The sequence below is a fragment of the Vombatus ursinus genome, unplaced genomic scaffold (assembly GCF_900497805.2).
Source record: "Vombatus ursinus unplaced genomic scaffold, bare-nosed wombat genome assembly UNPS02014778.1, whole genome shotgun sequence".
Lineage (NCBI taxonomy): Eukaryota > Metazoa > Chordata > Mammalia > Diprotodontia > Vombatidae > Vombatus > Vombatus ursinus.
In genome coordinates, this window is record NW_020954556.1 from 9,646,476 (window position 1) to 9,663,807 (window position 17,332).

At 42.3% G+C, this 17,332-nt stretch overlaps 1 protein-coding gene across 13 annotated transcripts in view; it reads left to right on the plus strand.

Annotated features, from left to right (window-relative positions):
- The window catches only part of FGFR1 (fibroblast growth factor receptor 1), a 69,051-nt gene that overhangs the window by 9,844 nt on the left and 41,875 nt on the right, over positions 1-17,332 (plus strand). For 11 of the 13 annotated variants that reach the window (XM_027864988.1, XM_027864991.1, XM_027864990.1 and 8 more), the window contains exon 1: positions 3,526-3,704. In XM_027864988.1, the coding sequence (XP_027720789.1) occupies positions 3,614-3,704 (91 nt within the window). In that variant the 5' untranslated portion in view covers positions 3,526-3,613. Of the gene's footprint in view, positions 1-3,519; positions 3,705-17,332 lie in introns of those variants that run through there. The other 2 variants (XM_027865000.1, XM_027865001.1) reach the window with 1 other exon arrangement.

Below are 17,332 nucleotides of genomic sequence, written 5' to 3' on the forward strand. Positions count from 1 at the left end.
TGTGTGTGTGTGTGTGTGTGTGTGTGTGTGTGTGTGTGTGAACACGAGCCCGCTCACCCACTCCTGTGCTCGCTCAAGAGAACATGTGCCCAAAGCCAAGAATTCATGGAGTCTGCTGCCAGCCAGCACTGACTCACTTGCAGGGGGCCCAGCCCGGCTCAGGGGGAGAAGCAAGGTCAGTGTATCACAGTAGGGCATGATCCAGGGAGGGCGATTCTCTAAATAATTTAGATGGCTTCTCAGAGCATTTAGGATGAAAGCCACCTGATTGTGTACATGTGTGTGTGTGTGTGTGTGTGTGTGTGTGTGTGTGTGCATGCGTGCGTGTGTGTGTGATGTCTGCCTGCGTGTCTTGTAGATCGAGTGCTAAACCTGGAGTCAGGAAGGCCAGAATTCAAATCCTGCCTCAGACTTAATAGCTTATGTGACCCTGGGCAACTCACATAACTTTGCCTGCCTCACTTTCCTTGTCTGTAAAATGGGGATGATGATAATAACATTTACCTTTCAGGATGGTTCAACTTAATTGAGATAACATATGTAAAGTACTTTGCTAATTTTTAAATACTTTATAAATGTTAAATAAGATATTTATGTATACACACATAAATATATCGTTATATCCTGCAGATAGATAAATGGATAGATAAATGGATAGATAGAATCTGCCCGGTACCCAGGAGGCCTATTGTTTAGTAAATATTTAACCACAATGAGTTGACCCCAGAGGAGTATATGGCCTTGCTTTTGTCTTCACTACTTGGAGAATCATAGAAAGGAAGTCATAGAGGTGGTATGCTATTGGCCAAGAGCCAACAATGAGCCATTCTTGAGTCATGGCCTTATTACACAGGCCTCCCCAGTTAAGCAGACAGCAGGGTAGAGTGGAAAGAGCACTGGATTTACACTTAGAAGACTTAAGTCCAAGCAGTAGGACCTTGAGGATATCATTTCCCTCCTGAGCCTGAGTTTCTTCATTTACAAAATGAGGGAGCTGGACTAGACCCTTCTAGTTCCTGTGTTTTTCCCTAATCATCAGTCTTGGGTCCATCCTATACTTCCATGATAACATCTAAGAAAGTTGTCTTTAGTAGCTAGAAAGGTTTGAGACTCTTCTAGTAAGTGAGGACTAGTAGTTTCTCCCTTATTCATAGGATCATAGAATCTTAAAACCAAAAGAAATTTTTAGGCCTGTAAGGAATCTAACCCAATTTTTTTTTTCATTTTACAAATGAGGAATTTGAGGCTAAGAGTGGTAAGGTTACTTCATAGGATCTCAGGATTTAGGGCTGGAAGGAAATGTAGAGATCACCTATTTCTACTCCCTCATTTTAGAGATAGGGAACTGAGGCTCAGAAAAACTAAAATGACTTGCCTAAGATTACACACATAGCTAAATTAGAACCCAGGGCTTTTAACCACCCAACTAGTGCTCTTTTCTCTGCACCATACTCTCTCCACTCATCACCACCAGGAGAATTGGTTTTCTGAGTGAATTTTGGTAGTCATTGTAATTTTGGGGGGGGGGGTGAGGCAATCGGGGTTAAGTGATATGCCCAGGGTCACAGAGCTAGTAAGTGGCAGGTGTCTGAGGCCGGATTTGAACTTAGGTCCTTTTGACTCCAAGGCTGGAGCTCTATCCACTGCGCCACCTAGCTGTCCCTCTAGTCATTGTAATATTGCAAATACATTTTATCCTCAACAACCCTGGGAGGTAAATACTATATTATCCCCATTTTACAAATGAGGAAACAGGCAAATAGAAGTTAAGTGACTTGCCCAGAGTCACACAGCTGATAAGTAAGTATCTAAGACTAGATTTGAATTCTGTACCTTCTGACTCCAGGTGTAGCACTCTACCTAGCTACCTCTCTACTGTGTCCTCTCCATGCACCACCACCAATGGAATTGGCTCTCTGAGTGAATTGTTGTAACAATAATAATAAAGATAGCATTTATATTGAGCTTTAAGATTTTTAAAGCACTTTACAAATATTATCTCATTTGACCCCCACAACAACCCTGGGAAGTAGATGCTATTATAAGCAGATACAAGTTAGATGAATTATCCAGGGTCACACAGCTAATAAGTTTCTGAGGCTGGATTTGAACTCAGTTCTTCCCATGGACTCCAGGTTCAGTGATTTCTTCCTGACTCCTTGTCCAGAATTTTATCCAGTTCACTATCTAGTAATTGAGATCATCATTAGGATATTTGTGATTCTCTTCCACTCTCCTCCCTTCCCCTGAAAAAGTTTGTATAAAGCTTTTGACCAAGTGATACTCAGCAAAGCTAGGAGGTCACCTATATAACCCTGGGTTTCCTGGAATTCTGGCCTTAGAGGCAACTTTGTGGCAAAATTTTGAGGCCTTTTTGGTTTTGTATTCAAAGCAGAACATCAAATACAGTATATATACCACATACATGGGTGGCTAGGTGGTACAGTGGATAGAGTGCTGGCCCTGGAGTCAGGAAGACCTGACTTCAAATCCAGCCTCAGACACTTCCTAGCTGTGTGATCCTGGGCAAGTCACTTAACCCTGTTTGCCTCAGTTTCCTCATCTGTAACATGAGCTGGAGATGGAAATGGCAAACCACTCCAGTATCGTTGCCAAGATAAATCCCAAATGGGGTCACAAAGAGTCAGACATGACTGAAAGGACTGAAGAACAACAACAACTATATACATAGTATATATGTGGGATTGTGTGTGTGTGTGTCCATATATGTGTGTATATACAGTATACCCTGTGTGTATGTGTATGTGTATGTGTATATATTTATATATACACATATATAAATAGCTATATTGTATACGCAGTATATACAGTTACATACTGTGTTCAGAATGGCACGGTGGTGCACACCTTAATCTTAGCCACTGGAGAGGCTGAAGCTGTTAGATCTCTGGAGCTCAGGAGTTTTGAGCTGCAGTAGACTGTTCAGAGGCTATGCCAAACTAAGTTCAGCACCAATATTTTCAGCCCCTGGGAGTAGGGCTCAAATATTGCCCAAGGAGGGGCGAACAAGCCCACATCAGAAATGAAATGGGTCAAAGCCCCCATGCCAGTCAGTAGTAGGAATGATGTTTTTAAAACTTTGGGTTACAAATTTTCTCCCTTCCTCTCTCCCTACCCACCCTCATTGAAAAGGCAAGCATCTCGATACAGGTTATAGATGTGCAGTCATGCAAAACACTTCCATAGTAGTCATGTTGTGAAAAATTAAGTATATTTTCCTTCATCCTATCCTACCCCCTATTTATTCTATTCTGTCTTTTAGCCCCTACACTTCTAAGAGGTAAGGCACGGTCTTTAAAAAAAAAAGTCAGGTGCCTAGAATCTAGTACCAAGATAGGGATAACTCCCCTAATCCTCCATGCCTTTACAAGTTATCCCTTTACGCATAGCTTGGAGAAAATGATAACATAGTTTAGGGGACCCCTGCCCCCACCCACCCTTACGATTTTCTTCTGCACCTAATGTTACCTTACCACTTTCTGATCTTCCTTTCCCCAGGGACACCTTGAGAAGGCGGGTCAAGCCCAAGGATCAGGTAGAGTCCCCATGGAGGTCTGGAGCCTTGTCACCGATCTGTAACTGCAGAACTGGGATGTGGAGCTGGAAGGGTCTCCTTTTCTGGGCTGTGCTGGTCACAGCCACACTCTGCACCACCAGACCGGCCCCAACCTTGCCTGAACAAGGTAAGGAAAAGAAGGGCCTGGGACCAGCCAGGAAAGATTTGGGAAACTTTGGTCTCCAACATAAGTGATCAAGGACGTAGAACCTCAGCATTTAGCCTCTGATGATGACCTAGGGAATGTTGGGGACAGAGATCCTCAGATTTATTGAGGAGGAGCAATCTCAGGGCTGAGAAGGGGTCTTGTTTTTTTTGGGAGAAAATCTTGTGGCGTCTGAGCTACAGCCTCTTTGGGTGACGTGTCACAGTATTGAGGCTGGAGACCTTGGTGAACTGTGTGGTGGCATGAGGGTGTGGGAGGGAGCCCTGTGTTCTTTCTGATCCTGCCTCTGGAGGAAGATGGTTTTGGTTGATGATTTTGGAGCCCATTTCCTTATCTAAGAGAAGTGAAAACATTTTAAAGTTCTGAATAAGATCTGAGTATCCTGATTGTCAGACTTGCAAATGAACGAATGATATGAATGCTTATTTAGCACTTGGCTCAGATCAGGTGGGATTTTGCCCAGCCCAGTTTCCTTCTCTTTCTGTGGTGTGGAGGCTTTTTTGGGAACAAATTTGCCCAAAGGAAAGGCCTTGATAAAGAGAGCAGCGCTTGTGGCCGCACACCTGATAATTGGCCTCCCAGGGCTACCGATCACACACTCATAGACACACTTGCTAACTATCTTGGGACACATACAAGTCTGAAGGACCTCAGAAGGACCAAGAGTCTCCATAACCCAATGTGAATAATGGGCTCTATGGGACTAGTATTGATCTGAAGTGAGTCAAAAAAGAGTGGACTAAAAAAAAAATAAGAAAGAAAGAAAAGAAAAGGCCAGGGAACTGCTCAGGAATGGAAATTAATTTATAGAGATTCTGGGAGCAGACACTGAAGCTAGTGGCTCTCAGAATTCTTTAGAATGAAGATTTAGGTATGTTCACTAGCAGTAGGTCTGTTTGTGACACTCTGGCTGCTTGTCATTGCGCAGAAAATTGGCAAACAATTGAGAAAGAATTTGGTTAGCTCAGGTATAATGATATATAACGTCAAGTATATCAGTCAAATACAGTGCATATATACTGTGTCCAGAAGGGAAGTGATAGCATATAGTGGAAGGCAAACAGAGAAGGAGTCTTAGTAGACTTTATCTGTTTAAAATAGGAGGAGTCATCAAAAAGATCCTTACTTATTTTTGTTTGAGATGGGGTTTTATTTGTTTGGATGATGGCAGAAAAGTGAAATGAATGTGTGTTTGTCTGGTGGGGTAAGAGATGAAAAGGGGAACCTGGGGACATTTCAGTGTTTTCTCCCTTGGAATGCCCCTGATACTTTGCCCCTACCTCCCCTACATGATCTTCATGCATAAGTTCTATCCCCTACCTCCCATTTCCCTTACATAATTGTAAGTTTCTCAAGCAAAAAACACCTGTATGTTGTGTAGCAGGCTATGTGTACATAGCTGGGAATTTGCTAGCTTGTTGATTTGAATAGGATGTCTCTTTCAAGAGGGGTCAGAGACTAGAGTTGGAAGATTATCCAAAATGGAGGCTCTTAATAGAGTTATATGGAAGGAGCAGAGAAAGAATGTCTAGTCAAAGTCTTTGAAGTAAAGCACGCTGTTGGGACATAGGCTCTCCTTCTACAATCAGGCTTGAAGTTTGCACTGGTGATCGAGAGGGCCATTCAGGTGGTTCCCTATAGTATTTACTTGAGAGGGTACCATTACAAAAGAAAGTATTCAAACTCTGTTCCCTGGAAACTAGAGGACTGAGGACATGCTATCTCCAGTGCTTAGAACAGTGCCTGGCACATAGTAGGTACTTAATAAATTCTAGTTGACTGACTTAGAGCTGCCTGGTCTTTATGGTTTGCATACGATGGGTTGTCAACTGACAGAAAGAAATCATCTATCATGGGTCAAAATCTATCATATGACTAAAAAGGTAACACTGTTACAGGTCTAGAATCAATCATGTATGCTCTTTCCTACTTGGCATTTTAAAAAATCACCCTCAGAGGTATTAAGGTGGAGAAGGTCAGGGAGCTAGTAAACATTTATTGAAAGCCTGCTATGTGCCAGGCATGGTTCTAAGCTCTCAAAATACAAAGAAGGTATAAAATAATCCCTGTGGACAATCTAATTGGGGAGACAAAATGCCAATAGGTATGTACAAACAAACTGTATACAGGATAAATTGTGAAGAAGACATATTCTATCCTATGGAGGTGATAGCCCCATTAATATTCTGCCCTGATCTTTTCTGGGTACCACCTTTTAGGAAGGACATTGATGAGCTAGAGTGTCCAGAGGTGGTTGACCATAATGATGAAAAGGACCTGAGATCATGACAGAAAGATCAGTTGAAGGGAACTGGAGATATTTCACCTCAAAAAGAGAGGATTTATAGAGGAATTTTTAGCTGTCATTGAATATTCAAAGGGCTGTCAGGTAGGAGGGATCAGACTTATTCTCTGGCCACAGAGGGCAGACCAGAAGCAATGGGTAGAATGTAGAAAGAAGCTTAATGTAATTATTAGGAACTTTTTCTAACAATGAGAGCTATCCAAAAAGTGGAATGGACTATCTCATTATAAGTTTTCAAGCAAATACTGCACAACCACTTGTCTGAGATATTTAAAAAGGCATTCTCTTTCAGGTGTGAGTCAAATGAGATATGATAACTTCTGAGGTCTAACCTAAAGGGCTGTCATTTTCAGTATCTTGGCCAAGTACATGTAAAATGAGTGGTGTTCATTTATATTACTAGAAATTTCAGAATATTTGAACAGATAAGTATTCACAACCATTACCCTGATGAAACAAACATCCATAAATTTTGCTGCAGTACCAAATCCCAAACTACTGGAAGAGAAGCCAATATGGCAGCAGCTATCTCCAGTTTAAGCTTCCTTGCAGAGACCTTAATAATCAATGTCTGTTTTGTTAACAAAAATCACGGTTCTGAAAAAATTACAAAAGCATTTACAAGCACGATCAAACAACTTAAAAAAAGTATAAGCCATTAATAAAACAAAATCAAATAAATATACAAAATAAGTACTAAAATAGACTATAAAAACCCTAGCATTTAACAAAATGCAGTAGAACCAAATGGAAGCTCCAACAAGTTTCTTGTTCTGTGTTTCCTTCCAAACCTGTCTGAAGTTCCATTACCTCTGGCTTTTATTTTTTTAAATACATGTATGTGTATGTGTCCACTTAAAAAGAAAACATTATGTAGACATATAGTTGAAGACATGCAAGACTATGTAGAGTAATCTTGGTTTTGCTGAGTTTCTCTTACATCTCTTTCCTTGGATCTTTCCATACTTCCTCATGTGTTTTATTTAGCAAAACATAGCAAATTTAAAAGCAATATTATTTAATTTTTCAAGTGAAAATATGAACTGAAACAATCTCAAACATTACTGGCTTATGTAAATAAAGGGGAAAATGAAAATTGTTGTGTAGCAGCTTTCAGAATGAGCTATTGTTCCCAATGTCATTTCCAATTATAAAACACTTATGGCTAGATAGCAACCAATCAGATCTTTATGAATAAATAATTTGTATTATTGTTAGACTGAATAAAGCTGATCCGAAAATGGATTTTTTTTTAATCAGTGATATGTTTTTGGTACAATTAGTCCTAATCAGCTAAAAAAAAATCTAAAGATTTTACTGCAAAGGTTCTGTTGAAGAGCTTTCTGAAGTGAAGGTTTCTGGTGCTACTACATTTTTGAGGACTCCTACCTTAAAGAGATGGCGCTACTCTGGCCCTTCCTAGCTGGAGATGTTGGATTCTGAATAGAGACAGAGATGCAGGAACACAATTATGCCACAAGAATAAGAACGTGTAGTTTGGGCCAGTTCATTTTGGTGACTTTTTAATGGATCTAAGAATTTCAATCACATGGGGTGCTCATTCCCTCTCATGCTATGCAACTCTTGTCCACATCTAAGTATAAATCCTCCATATCAGATCTACCCAACACATTGAAAATCTTCCTCAAGGTTTTTTAATAGTTATTAGATCATAACATTTTATGGAAGGGACCCTTGAGGAATGTCCATAACTTTCCTTCAAGGAGAGTGGGTGGTTCTTAGGGAGATAAAAGGATATAGAGGTAGAGTAAATTAGTAGCAGCTAGATGGCCGTTGGATAGCTCGGTGGGCCTAGAGTCAGAAAGACCTGAGTTCAAATCCGACTTCAGACATTAGCTATCTCTGTGACCTTGGGCAAGTCATTTAACCCTTCAGTTTTTTTTTTCCGTCTGTAAAATGAGCTGGAGAAGGAAATGACAAACCATTCCAGTATCTTTGCCAAGAAAACCCTAAATGGGGTCACAAAGAGTGGACACGACTGAACAACAACAATATAGTGGCAAGAACATTGAACTTAATATTGGGAGACCTGGATTCAAATCCTGGCTTTGCCATTGACTGTGGATGAGGCATTTAACTTCTTCCTTAAGGGGTAGGCATGTGCCCAGAGGAGCTGGATAAAGCTCCCTTCCCTGCTGAAAAAGGTGTGAATTCCATGGATAAGGCTTGGAATTTCCTTGTTCTGGATCCCCATTGCCAAATTGACGAGGCTTTTGTTTTTGCACAGACTCAAACTCAGAGCTTAGTAATGGTGGGAGCAGTGATAATCACCTATTTGATGCCATGTTAAAGATAGAGTGCACAGGCTTGAGCTGACCCTTGGGTTTGGCTTTTAAAAGGTGGGGTGCGAGTGGGGGAGTCAGAGGGGAAAGAGAACCAAGTTGGAGAAGCTCAGAAGGCCATGCAGATACTCAGATGTAGTGGGAATCCTCTAGGCTGCAGTATGGGTCTGCCAAGCCTAGAAGGGAAGACGATTCAGCCTGGCAGGAAATCATGCACACCCACGAGCAACCAGCCCTATTCCAGTCACTGGTCCTGTAAAATGTGAACTGTGTAGAGGTTAGGGCCAAAGAAGTTAGGTGTGACCTGGGAGAGGGGAGGGTTGCCTGCTTCCCTAAGGAAGATGGAGAATTTTCCCGAGCATCAATGGGTCAAATATAAGCTCATTCTCCATGTTGTGAGGTTAAAGAAAACCTGTCCAGTAGCCATTGTCTTGTGTTAACCTAAGTTCTTACAAGGTCATATTTTAATGTTACTAAGGGAAACTGTGGAGGGGAACCCAAGTCTGAGAGATTGCAAAGATTCGGGACCTCAAAGCCAACCCCTTAGAAGGGTCAGGGGCCAGGGCCCACTTGATACACCAAAGGGCTGGACTGAATGATCTCTTTAATGTCTCTTTCAGGGCTAATGTGAAAAGTATTTGTCCAAATTCAAAAACAAAGACCCACAAAAAAGCCTTAAGCCCCCAAAATACAAGAGTTGGGAGGCTCCCTCTTTAAAAAAAAAATCTGTTTCGGAGCGTTTTGTTGGTATTGGAAGCCCCTCCCCCAGTTTAAAGCAGAGGCTGGCTAGCTAGCAGTTCACAAATGTTCCTGGGGGAGTGGGGAGGGGTTAGAGTTGCCTGTATTCACTTTCTGGCTGTTGCTGGAAAGTTTAATAAGGATTCCAGGAAAGCCTTCCCTCCCTGCTTCTCATTCTCTCTCCCTCCCTCTTACCTCTTCTCTCTGACACTAAGCATGTTTTACCAGAGCCTATGCTCTTATGTTCCAAAGAGGGAACTTGAAGGAAGGATTAGTGAGTGGACAGAGGAGTACAGGTCGTGGGGAGGGGAGAAAAGGTAGGGCAGGGCATTTTAGTAAGGAGAGACTGCTTCTCTTCTCTTAGGAACAAACGTTAGACCTTGGGGGAACAAGAAGGGAATGATTTCAGAGTTGCTAGCAAGCCAGCATCATAGTACCAAGATTTCAGGTTCTGCCCTGTTCCTTACAGAATAACATGGGCAACCCCTCAGGACCTCTATGACCCAGATGTGGGCAGGAGGTAGGGAGGGGGTCAGCAAATGAGACAGGCTGGCTCAGGGTACTTTGCTTCTTATGCTCAGAAACCTGCAACCAATAAAAGGATTTATTGGGGGAGGGGGTGGGGGTGTATAGCTCCGCCCGCCCACCCTGATTGAAGGAATCTGGTGGCTGGTTGAAGGAGCTGGGGCAGGGGGAGGAAAAGTTGCAGTTAGATGGAAAAGCTGACCGCTTCCATTCCTGACTGCCGTCCCCTTGAAGGCTGTGGACCACAAAGCAGGTCTTTGTCTCTATATTTCAGCACAAACCTGCCATGACAGGGAGAGGCTGTGTTGCCCGGTGCCAAAACCGTCACCCTCCAATCCCAAGCTTATAACAACCCCTGCTTCCTTAGGCCAAGCTTCCCCTTCTTTCCCAGGGGTCCTTCAAGCTGCCTTCACCTTACCGAATGTAAAAAGTGCCTTTTGAAGAGAGTTAATTGGATACTAGTGCAATATTAAAAATGAGGAGGTTAGGAAGGGGAGAGCCGTTGTCTAACTTCTGGACTGTCCTGGAGCCCCGAGTCTCATTCCCTGATGCTCTTTTTCCCCCTGTGTACTCCAGTCTTGGAACTGTAAGCTCCCGTTTTGAGGGCTGTTTCTGACTGGGGTGGGCCAGGAGGAACCCAATCCTATGGCTATTCTGAGGAAATTTCTGCAGCCCCACTCCCTTGCCCCACCTAGGAAGTTTCTGCCTGGGAAAGAGTTTGTTTTCTTCCATTTCATATTGGGTGGTGAAAGAAGTTCCAGCCTATGCCACAAGGTCAGTGAAAGTACTTGGGGCAAAAGGTGATGTGGAATAACATACCTGAGAGCAAAAATGGATTTGGGGCTGGGGAAAAAAAAAAAAAAAGATCTGGGAGGTGGGAGTGGTAACTGGATGCTAAGCTGCTGGTTTTCCTCCAACCCAGGTCTCCCTGCCTGGAGGGGGGTGGCTAGTGCATCTTGGAAGGGGTGGGTTTTTCCTTGTGTCCAAAGGAGAGAGAAGAGGTCAGGAGGACCCAGATCATGGCAGGCAAGTGAAGTGCAAGCTCCAGTCTCCCCGCTTGTCCACACTGGGGCAGTGCAGCAGAGCCCCTCCAGGCCTGTATTCCTGGCTTTTGCCTCTGCATTGCTATACCATTCATTAGCTTCACCAATTTTCCACTCAAGCTTTGCCAGCCAGCCAGCTCCTCTGAGCTGAGGAGGCGGGGAAGAATTTCTCAGGGCAATCCTTCAGGGAGGAAAGAAAGGAACAAACTGTTAGAAGGCTTTTTTTTTTCCCCTCCAGAGTCAGGGTGAAGGGAAGACCAGTTCATCTCCTTTTGCCGTGAGGGGCTTAGACTGAGCTTGGGTGGTTGGGGAAAACTGCACCGGTTGAACTAAGGGCCACTATCCTCTGGGAAGGCTAGTCAGCAGTTCTCGGAGCTTCTAACCCTTGCATAAAGGTCATGGGGTGCAGCCCAGCTCAGGCAGAGGGCTTGGTCGCTGCCAGGCCGGAAACAATGAGTGATGGCTTGTGTCTGGTGCATGATGGATGGCCTCACTCCAGGGAAGGAAGGGTGGAGAGGTGAGTTTGGGGAGCCATTATCCGGCAAGGCTGAGCCCTGGGGTCAGAGAGTGCAGCCAGCAGCTGGGCCCTGTTTTGCTTTTACAATGAAAAATTCTCCTGGGCCTTTGGGGCCCTAGTTCACCTCCATGGACTCCACCTCCTTCTCCTCCCTCTCCCTGGGGCGTCAAAATGAGACAAATGCTTCCCCTGTCCCCACAAGCTCCCCATGATTGTCCGGGTGCCCTGGAAGATCCAGCTATCTGTCTCTCCTAGTCTCCTTGTATTTCAGCTGCTCCTGTTTCTCCTGACTCTTCTGGAAAGATGGAATGTTCCTCACATATATCACAAAAATCCTCTTCCCAGTGGTGGTGGCCAAGTAAATTAAGCAGAGCCTTGTGCCTTGTTAGGGATTGCTCCTCCAACTTTAAAATGTATTCTTGCTTCCAGAATTCACCTCTCCTGCCTTCACCACTACCACTGATCCAGGATTTATGAAGTCAGATTTGTTGTTCAGTCATGTCCCGTGGACCATACTGTCCCTGGGATTTTCTTGACAAAGATACTAGTGCGGTTTACCATTTCATTCTTCAGCAAACGGGGTTAAGTGACTTGCCCAGGGTCACACAGCTAGTAAGTATCTGAGGCAGAATTTGAACTCAGGTCTTCCTGCATCCAGGCTCACTCTATCCACTGAGCCACCTAGCTGCCTCTAAGTCAGATTTAGATATTGCCAAATGAAATGACGCTGTCTTAATTTATAGAGCAGTGCCCCTAAGCAGAAAGTGCCAGGGTTAAGGGGTGAGAGAGCCAACCCACTGTTTTGGGAGTACAAGAAGGAGACTAGCTCTTGTAGAGCTTGAAATTCAATGCCTTTTCCCTGTCTAGCATGTTATGGCTCTGCTGTGCCTCCTGGGATAGCTTGGGTAAGAGGAGGTGACCGTTGGAGCAGCCAACTCTGGCATTTGAGCAATTGTTTCTGTGTTTCTCAGGCGTCAAATGTGTAGGAATATGGAACCCTAGATTGAGTAGTCATGAAATCTGCAAGGAGAAAGGTAGACTTGGTAGTAATGGGCCAGGAGGGTAAGGGTGAAAAAACCAGTTACATATTTAATGAACAAAGTTTTAGCCAAAGTATAGCTTCATATTCTTCTCCTCGGACCAAGGTATTTCTCTCACCAGACATTTTTCTCGTTCATTGATTCATTCATTCATTCATTGAACACCTACCAGATGCAAAATAGTACTTTGGAGAATACAAAGATGCTGGTACTAGTGGTTATTGATTGGACAAATGGTGAACAGTGCTGTGTTTGTCCCAGCAATTCCATGGAGACCTACTCCCCCATGTCCTGTGGCTCTAACATCCCAAGGAATCTTCGTGTGTGTGTTTGGGTGAAGGTGAAGGAGGCTCTTCGGGGGTGTCCAGTTCCTGATACGACATCCTATTCTTTGAAGGGTGAGGTTGTGCTGAGGGGACAGGTCTTTTTGAGTTGCCTTGTGGAGAACTTTTCCCTATCTTAATGTAATCACCAAGAGAACAAAGACTTCATTGAAGTTGGCTGCTTCACTGTAGCCAGAGACTGAGTTTCTATCCAGAGGGAATTTAGGATCTTCTTCAAGGGTCAGAGGCCCTAAAGCAGCCTTAACACCTGAGAATCCTTTTATGAATCAATTAAAATCAATTCAATAAATCTTTTATTAAGGCCCTTCTGTATACAGAGCGCTATGCTGGATGCTTGGGAAGATATAGCAGATTCCAGGATATCATGGCACCCTTGCTTAGGCTCTAAAATCTGTCTACTTTGTGAGAAAGAACCAAGCCTGAAGAAAAAGAAATCAAAAAAGGTCCTCTTAGACCCCATATTAAGTCTGTATCAATGGGGTCACTCCCACTTTTCAGCCAAACATGTATTAAGAGAATATAAAACACCTCCAGAACAGGGATTGGACCGTTGGCCACCTAGCACATAGGGTCTTACCCACAGTAGGTGTCCAATTAATGTGTATTAAGTGAAACTTAACTCACCCACAGAAAAAAATCAGCAAAAAGCCAATATATAAGTTTCTTTTAAAAGTAATTTAATTTTATTTTAAAAAGAGAAATAGAAAATATTCAGCCTTCTTGATTGTTGTTTTTTAAGTTAAGGACAAGAACCAAACAAAATTTGATTTAGAAAATATAACAACAACAACAAGAACAAAGGTCAGTTTCTTATGACAAAGGGAGGTAGAAAGGAATGAAGAAAATGGCAGAAAGAGAAGGGAGATTCTAGAAGAATAGAAGAAAAAAGATAAGAGATAAGAAAGACTGGTGGGGGAAGCTCAGCTATCTGGGAGGTGATCTTGTTGGAGATAAAATGCTTTGAGAACTTGGGCTCTAGGCACAGAGTTTTTCACTACCCTTTGAAATTCTGATTAGTTAGCTAGTGGACTTTTCTGCAGTCTAGTCAACATGTATTTATTAAGCCCTAACTATGTGCAGTCACTGTGCTAAGCAGTGGGGATACAAAGAAAGGCAAAAATAGTCTTTTGCCCTCCAGGAACTTATCATCTAATGGGGGAGGCAATATGCAAATAACTGTACAAATAAGATATATACTGTATAAATAGAAAATAATCTCAGAGGGAAAGCATTAACAGCATTCAGGTTGGGAAAGGGCTACTTGTAGAAGAAGGTGGGATTGTAGCTGACATTCGAAGGAAGCCAGGAGGCAGAGATAAGGAGGGATGAGAATTCCAGGTGTGGAAGATAGATAGTTGAAATGCACAGACAGGAGATGGAGTGTATTGTGTGAGAATAGCAAGGATGTCAGTCACTAGATCTTAAGGCAAATAGAAAGGAGTAAAGGGTGCTATGGAGCGATACAGTCAGACCTGAGCTTCAAGCAGATCACTTTGATAGCTGAGTAGAAAATGGACTGGAGTGAATTGAAAAATCACTGATATTTTACCTCTAAACTTTAAATTTCTGTGAGATTCTGAAGGCTTATGGGTATGTGACAGAATGATTTAGGTTAAGCAGTATGATGTAGTTAAAATGAATTAACAAGCAGTAATTTTTGTGGTGGCTAAGAATTGGAAATTGAGGGAATGCCTATTAATTGGAGAATGGCTGAACAAGTTGTGGTACATGATTGTGATGGAATTGTATTGTGCAATAAGCAGCGGGATGATTTTAGAAAAACCCGGAAAGATTTACACGAACTGAGGCAAAGTGAAATGAACAGAACCAGAAGAACCTTGTACACAGTAACAGCAATATTGTACAATGGTCAAGTGTGAATGACTTGGCTATTCTTAGCAATACAATGATCCCAGACAATCTCAAAGGACTAATGATGAAACATGCTATTTGCCTCCAGAAAAAGAACTGATACTATCTAAGTACAGACTAAAGCATACCATTTTTCACTTTCTTTCGTTCTTTTTTTTGTCCAGGTTTTGTACAAAATGACTAATGTGAAAATATTTTATATGATTGAACATGTATGACCTAGGTCAGATTGCTTACGGCCTTAGGAGTGGGGAGGGAGGGATAGAATTTGGAACTCAAAAGTCTAGCATTCAGATTCTACCTTGGACACTTAACATATGATCATGGACAATTTCCTCAGAGCCTCATTTCCCTTATCTGTAAAATGGGGATGAATTACAGAATTTGAGTTGAAAGATATTTCATCAGTCATCTAGTCCAATCCACACCCAAAGGAATCTCCTACTGTATCATACTCAACCAGTGGTTGGTCATTCAGTCTCTGCTTTTAGACCTCCGAGAAGGAAGAATCCACCACATCCCAAGACAAGCACATCAAGCCTAAATTAGTCAATTTGCAACTTTCATTCATTCCTCCTGGTTCTGCCTTCTCTGGAGCCAAACAGAACAAATCTAACCCTCCTCCATATGTTCTTGTTCTTGTTCCATCTCTACGTGACCTCATTGACTTTATCCCTCTTAGCAAAAATACTGGAATGGTTTGCTATTTCCCTCTCCAGTGTGTCCACATTTTATAGATGAGGAACTGAGGCAACTAGGGGTTGTGACTTGCCCAGGGTCACACATTAGTAAGTGTCTGAGGCCATATTTGAACTCAGATCTTCCTATTTCCAGGTCCAGTGCTCTAGCCACTGTACTACCTAGTTGCCCTTCCTTCATGACAGGTATCATCTGTGTTGTTCCCACCCTCCCCCTCCCACTACTACCAATCTTCTCATCTCCAGGCTAAGCATGCCCAGTTCCTTCAGCCAGTTCTCACAACCATTTTTATCCCTCCTAATGCAGCCCATGATCACATTACTTTTTTTCTGACTGTCACATCTCACTGCTGATTCCTACTGAGCTTGCAGTTCACTAAAGCCCTCTCCATCCCGTTCTTTTTTAGAACAACTGCTGTCTATCCACACCTCCCTATTTGTATTAGTCGAATTGATTGTTTATACCCAAGTGCAAGATTTTACATTTATCCCTAAAGAACTTACTTCATCTTTTTAAATTCAGCCCAGTGTTCTTGCTTGCCGTCATCCGATGCCTTAGCTGTACTTCCCAGCTTTGTGTCACCTGCAAATTTGATGACCACAACATTTATGCTTTTATTCATGTTATTGGTAAAAATGTCAGATAGCAGTAGGCCAAATACAGAGCCTTGGGGTGTTTCACCAGAAACTTCCTGCCAGGTTGACATTGCACCATAAATAACTGCTCTTCAGTTCTGACTCCCTCCAATTGTATTACCACCTAGTCCACATCTCTCCATTTTTTCCTCAAGAAGAGTATGAGATGTTTTTTTCAAAAGCTTTGCTAAAATATAGGTAAATTCTATCCATAGCATTCTTCTTATCAGTTTAGTAATCCTGATCCCCCCCCCCCCAAAAAAAAGGCGAATGAGATTAGTCTGCCAGTTCTCGATGAAGCCATGCTGGCCCTTTGTAATCACTGCTTCCTTTTCTAGACTTTCTCCAAACATCACTTTAATGAAATGTTGGAGAATTTCCTCAGGAATCAAAGTCAAACTCACTGGCCTATAGTCTGTTTTCTTCCCTTTTTAAAAAAAAACTGGGAAATTTTGAAAATTTGTCCTCTGATGTTGTAATACCTCACCCTTTTCCCTGTCATCTTTCAAATATCATTGACAGGGGCTCAAGGTCACATCTGACCCAAGGAAGTAGTTCATCTGGTCCAGGTGGCTTGACTTCATCGAAAGGCAGCTAAGTACTGTCTTAATATCTCACAGGTGACTTGAATTCATCAAGGGCAGCTGAGTACTGTCTTAATATCTCCAGTACTTAAATGTTTGCATTGTTATTAGAAGAATATGATCAGTTTATTCACTTTTTTATTTTTATTTTATCTACCAGTAGAGTGCTAGTCCCAGCTCATACCAGGACTAGTTGATTTTGAGTGTGAACATTTATACCTTGGAAATGAACACTACAGTCAGGCCTGTGTTGATTTTTTAGTCTTAAGAAAGTGATGGAGGGGCAGCGAGGTGGCGCAGTAGATGGAGCACTGGCCCTGAAGTCAGGAGGACCTGAGTTCAAATCCCGCCTCAGACCAAACACTTGACACTTACTAGCTGTGTGACCCTGGGCAAGTCACTTAACCCCAGTTGCCTAAAAAAATTAAAAAAAAAAGAAAGTGATGGAGAAAATGATAATAATTTAGATTAAACTTAAATTGTGTCCTGCACACACATACCCCCATCCTCTAGGGCTGGTTGTTAAACATTTACCAGCACACGCTTGCCTGAATGTCACATGGTCAGGTTTAGAGTTAGAGGAGACAAGTATCTAGTGTCTGAACTAACACCTTTTTATAGATGAGTAAAATTAACTCCCTTTGATATTGATATTTGATAAAGTTTACCTTTATTCTTTGAGTACTTAAGATTGCTACAGTGCTTAAAGATTACATTTAAAACCAGCATTAATCTAGAAATTATGGAACATTTTCCATCTAATTCCAGTTGTTTGGTCAAGTGGGATCCTAGTGAGAACCACATATAGTAGCTACTATAAAAGAACATTAAAAACTACTTCAGGAATAAATGTGTTCATCACAATTCACAGCTGTTAGAGGTTCTTATCATTTTCAGAGGCATCATCTGAACAAACAACTCACCTTTATATAGTGCTTTTACAGCTTACAAAGTGCTTGCACATTTTTCATTTGCTCCTCCCAA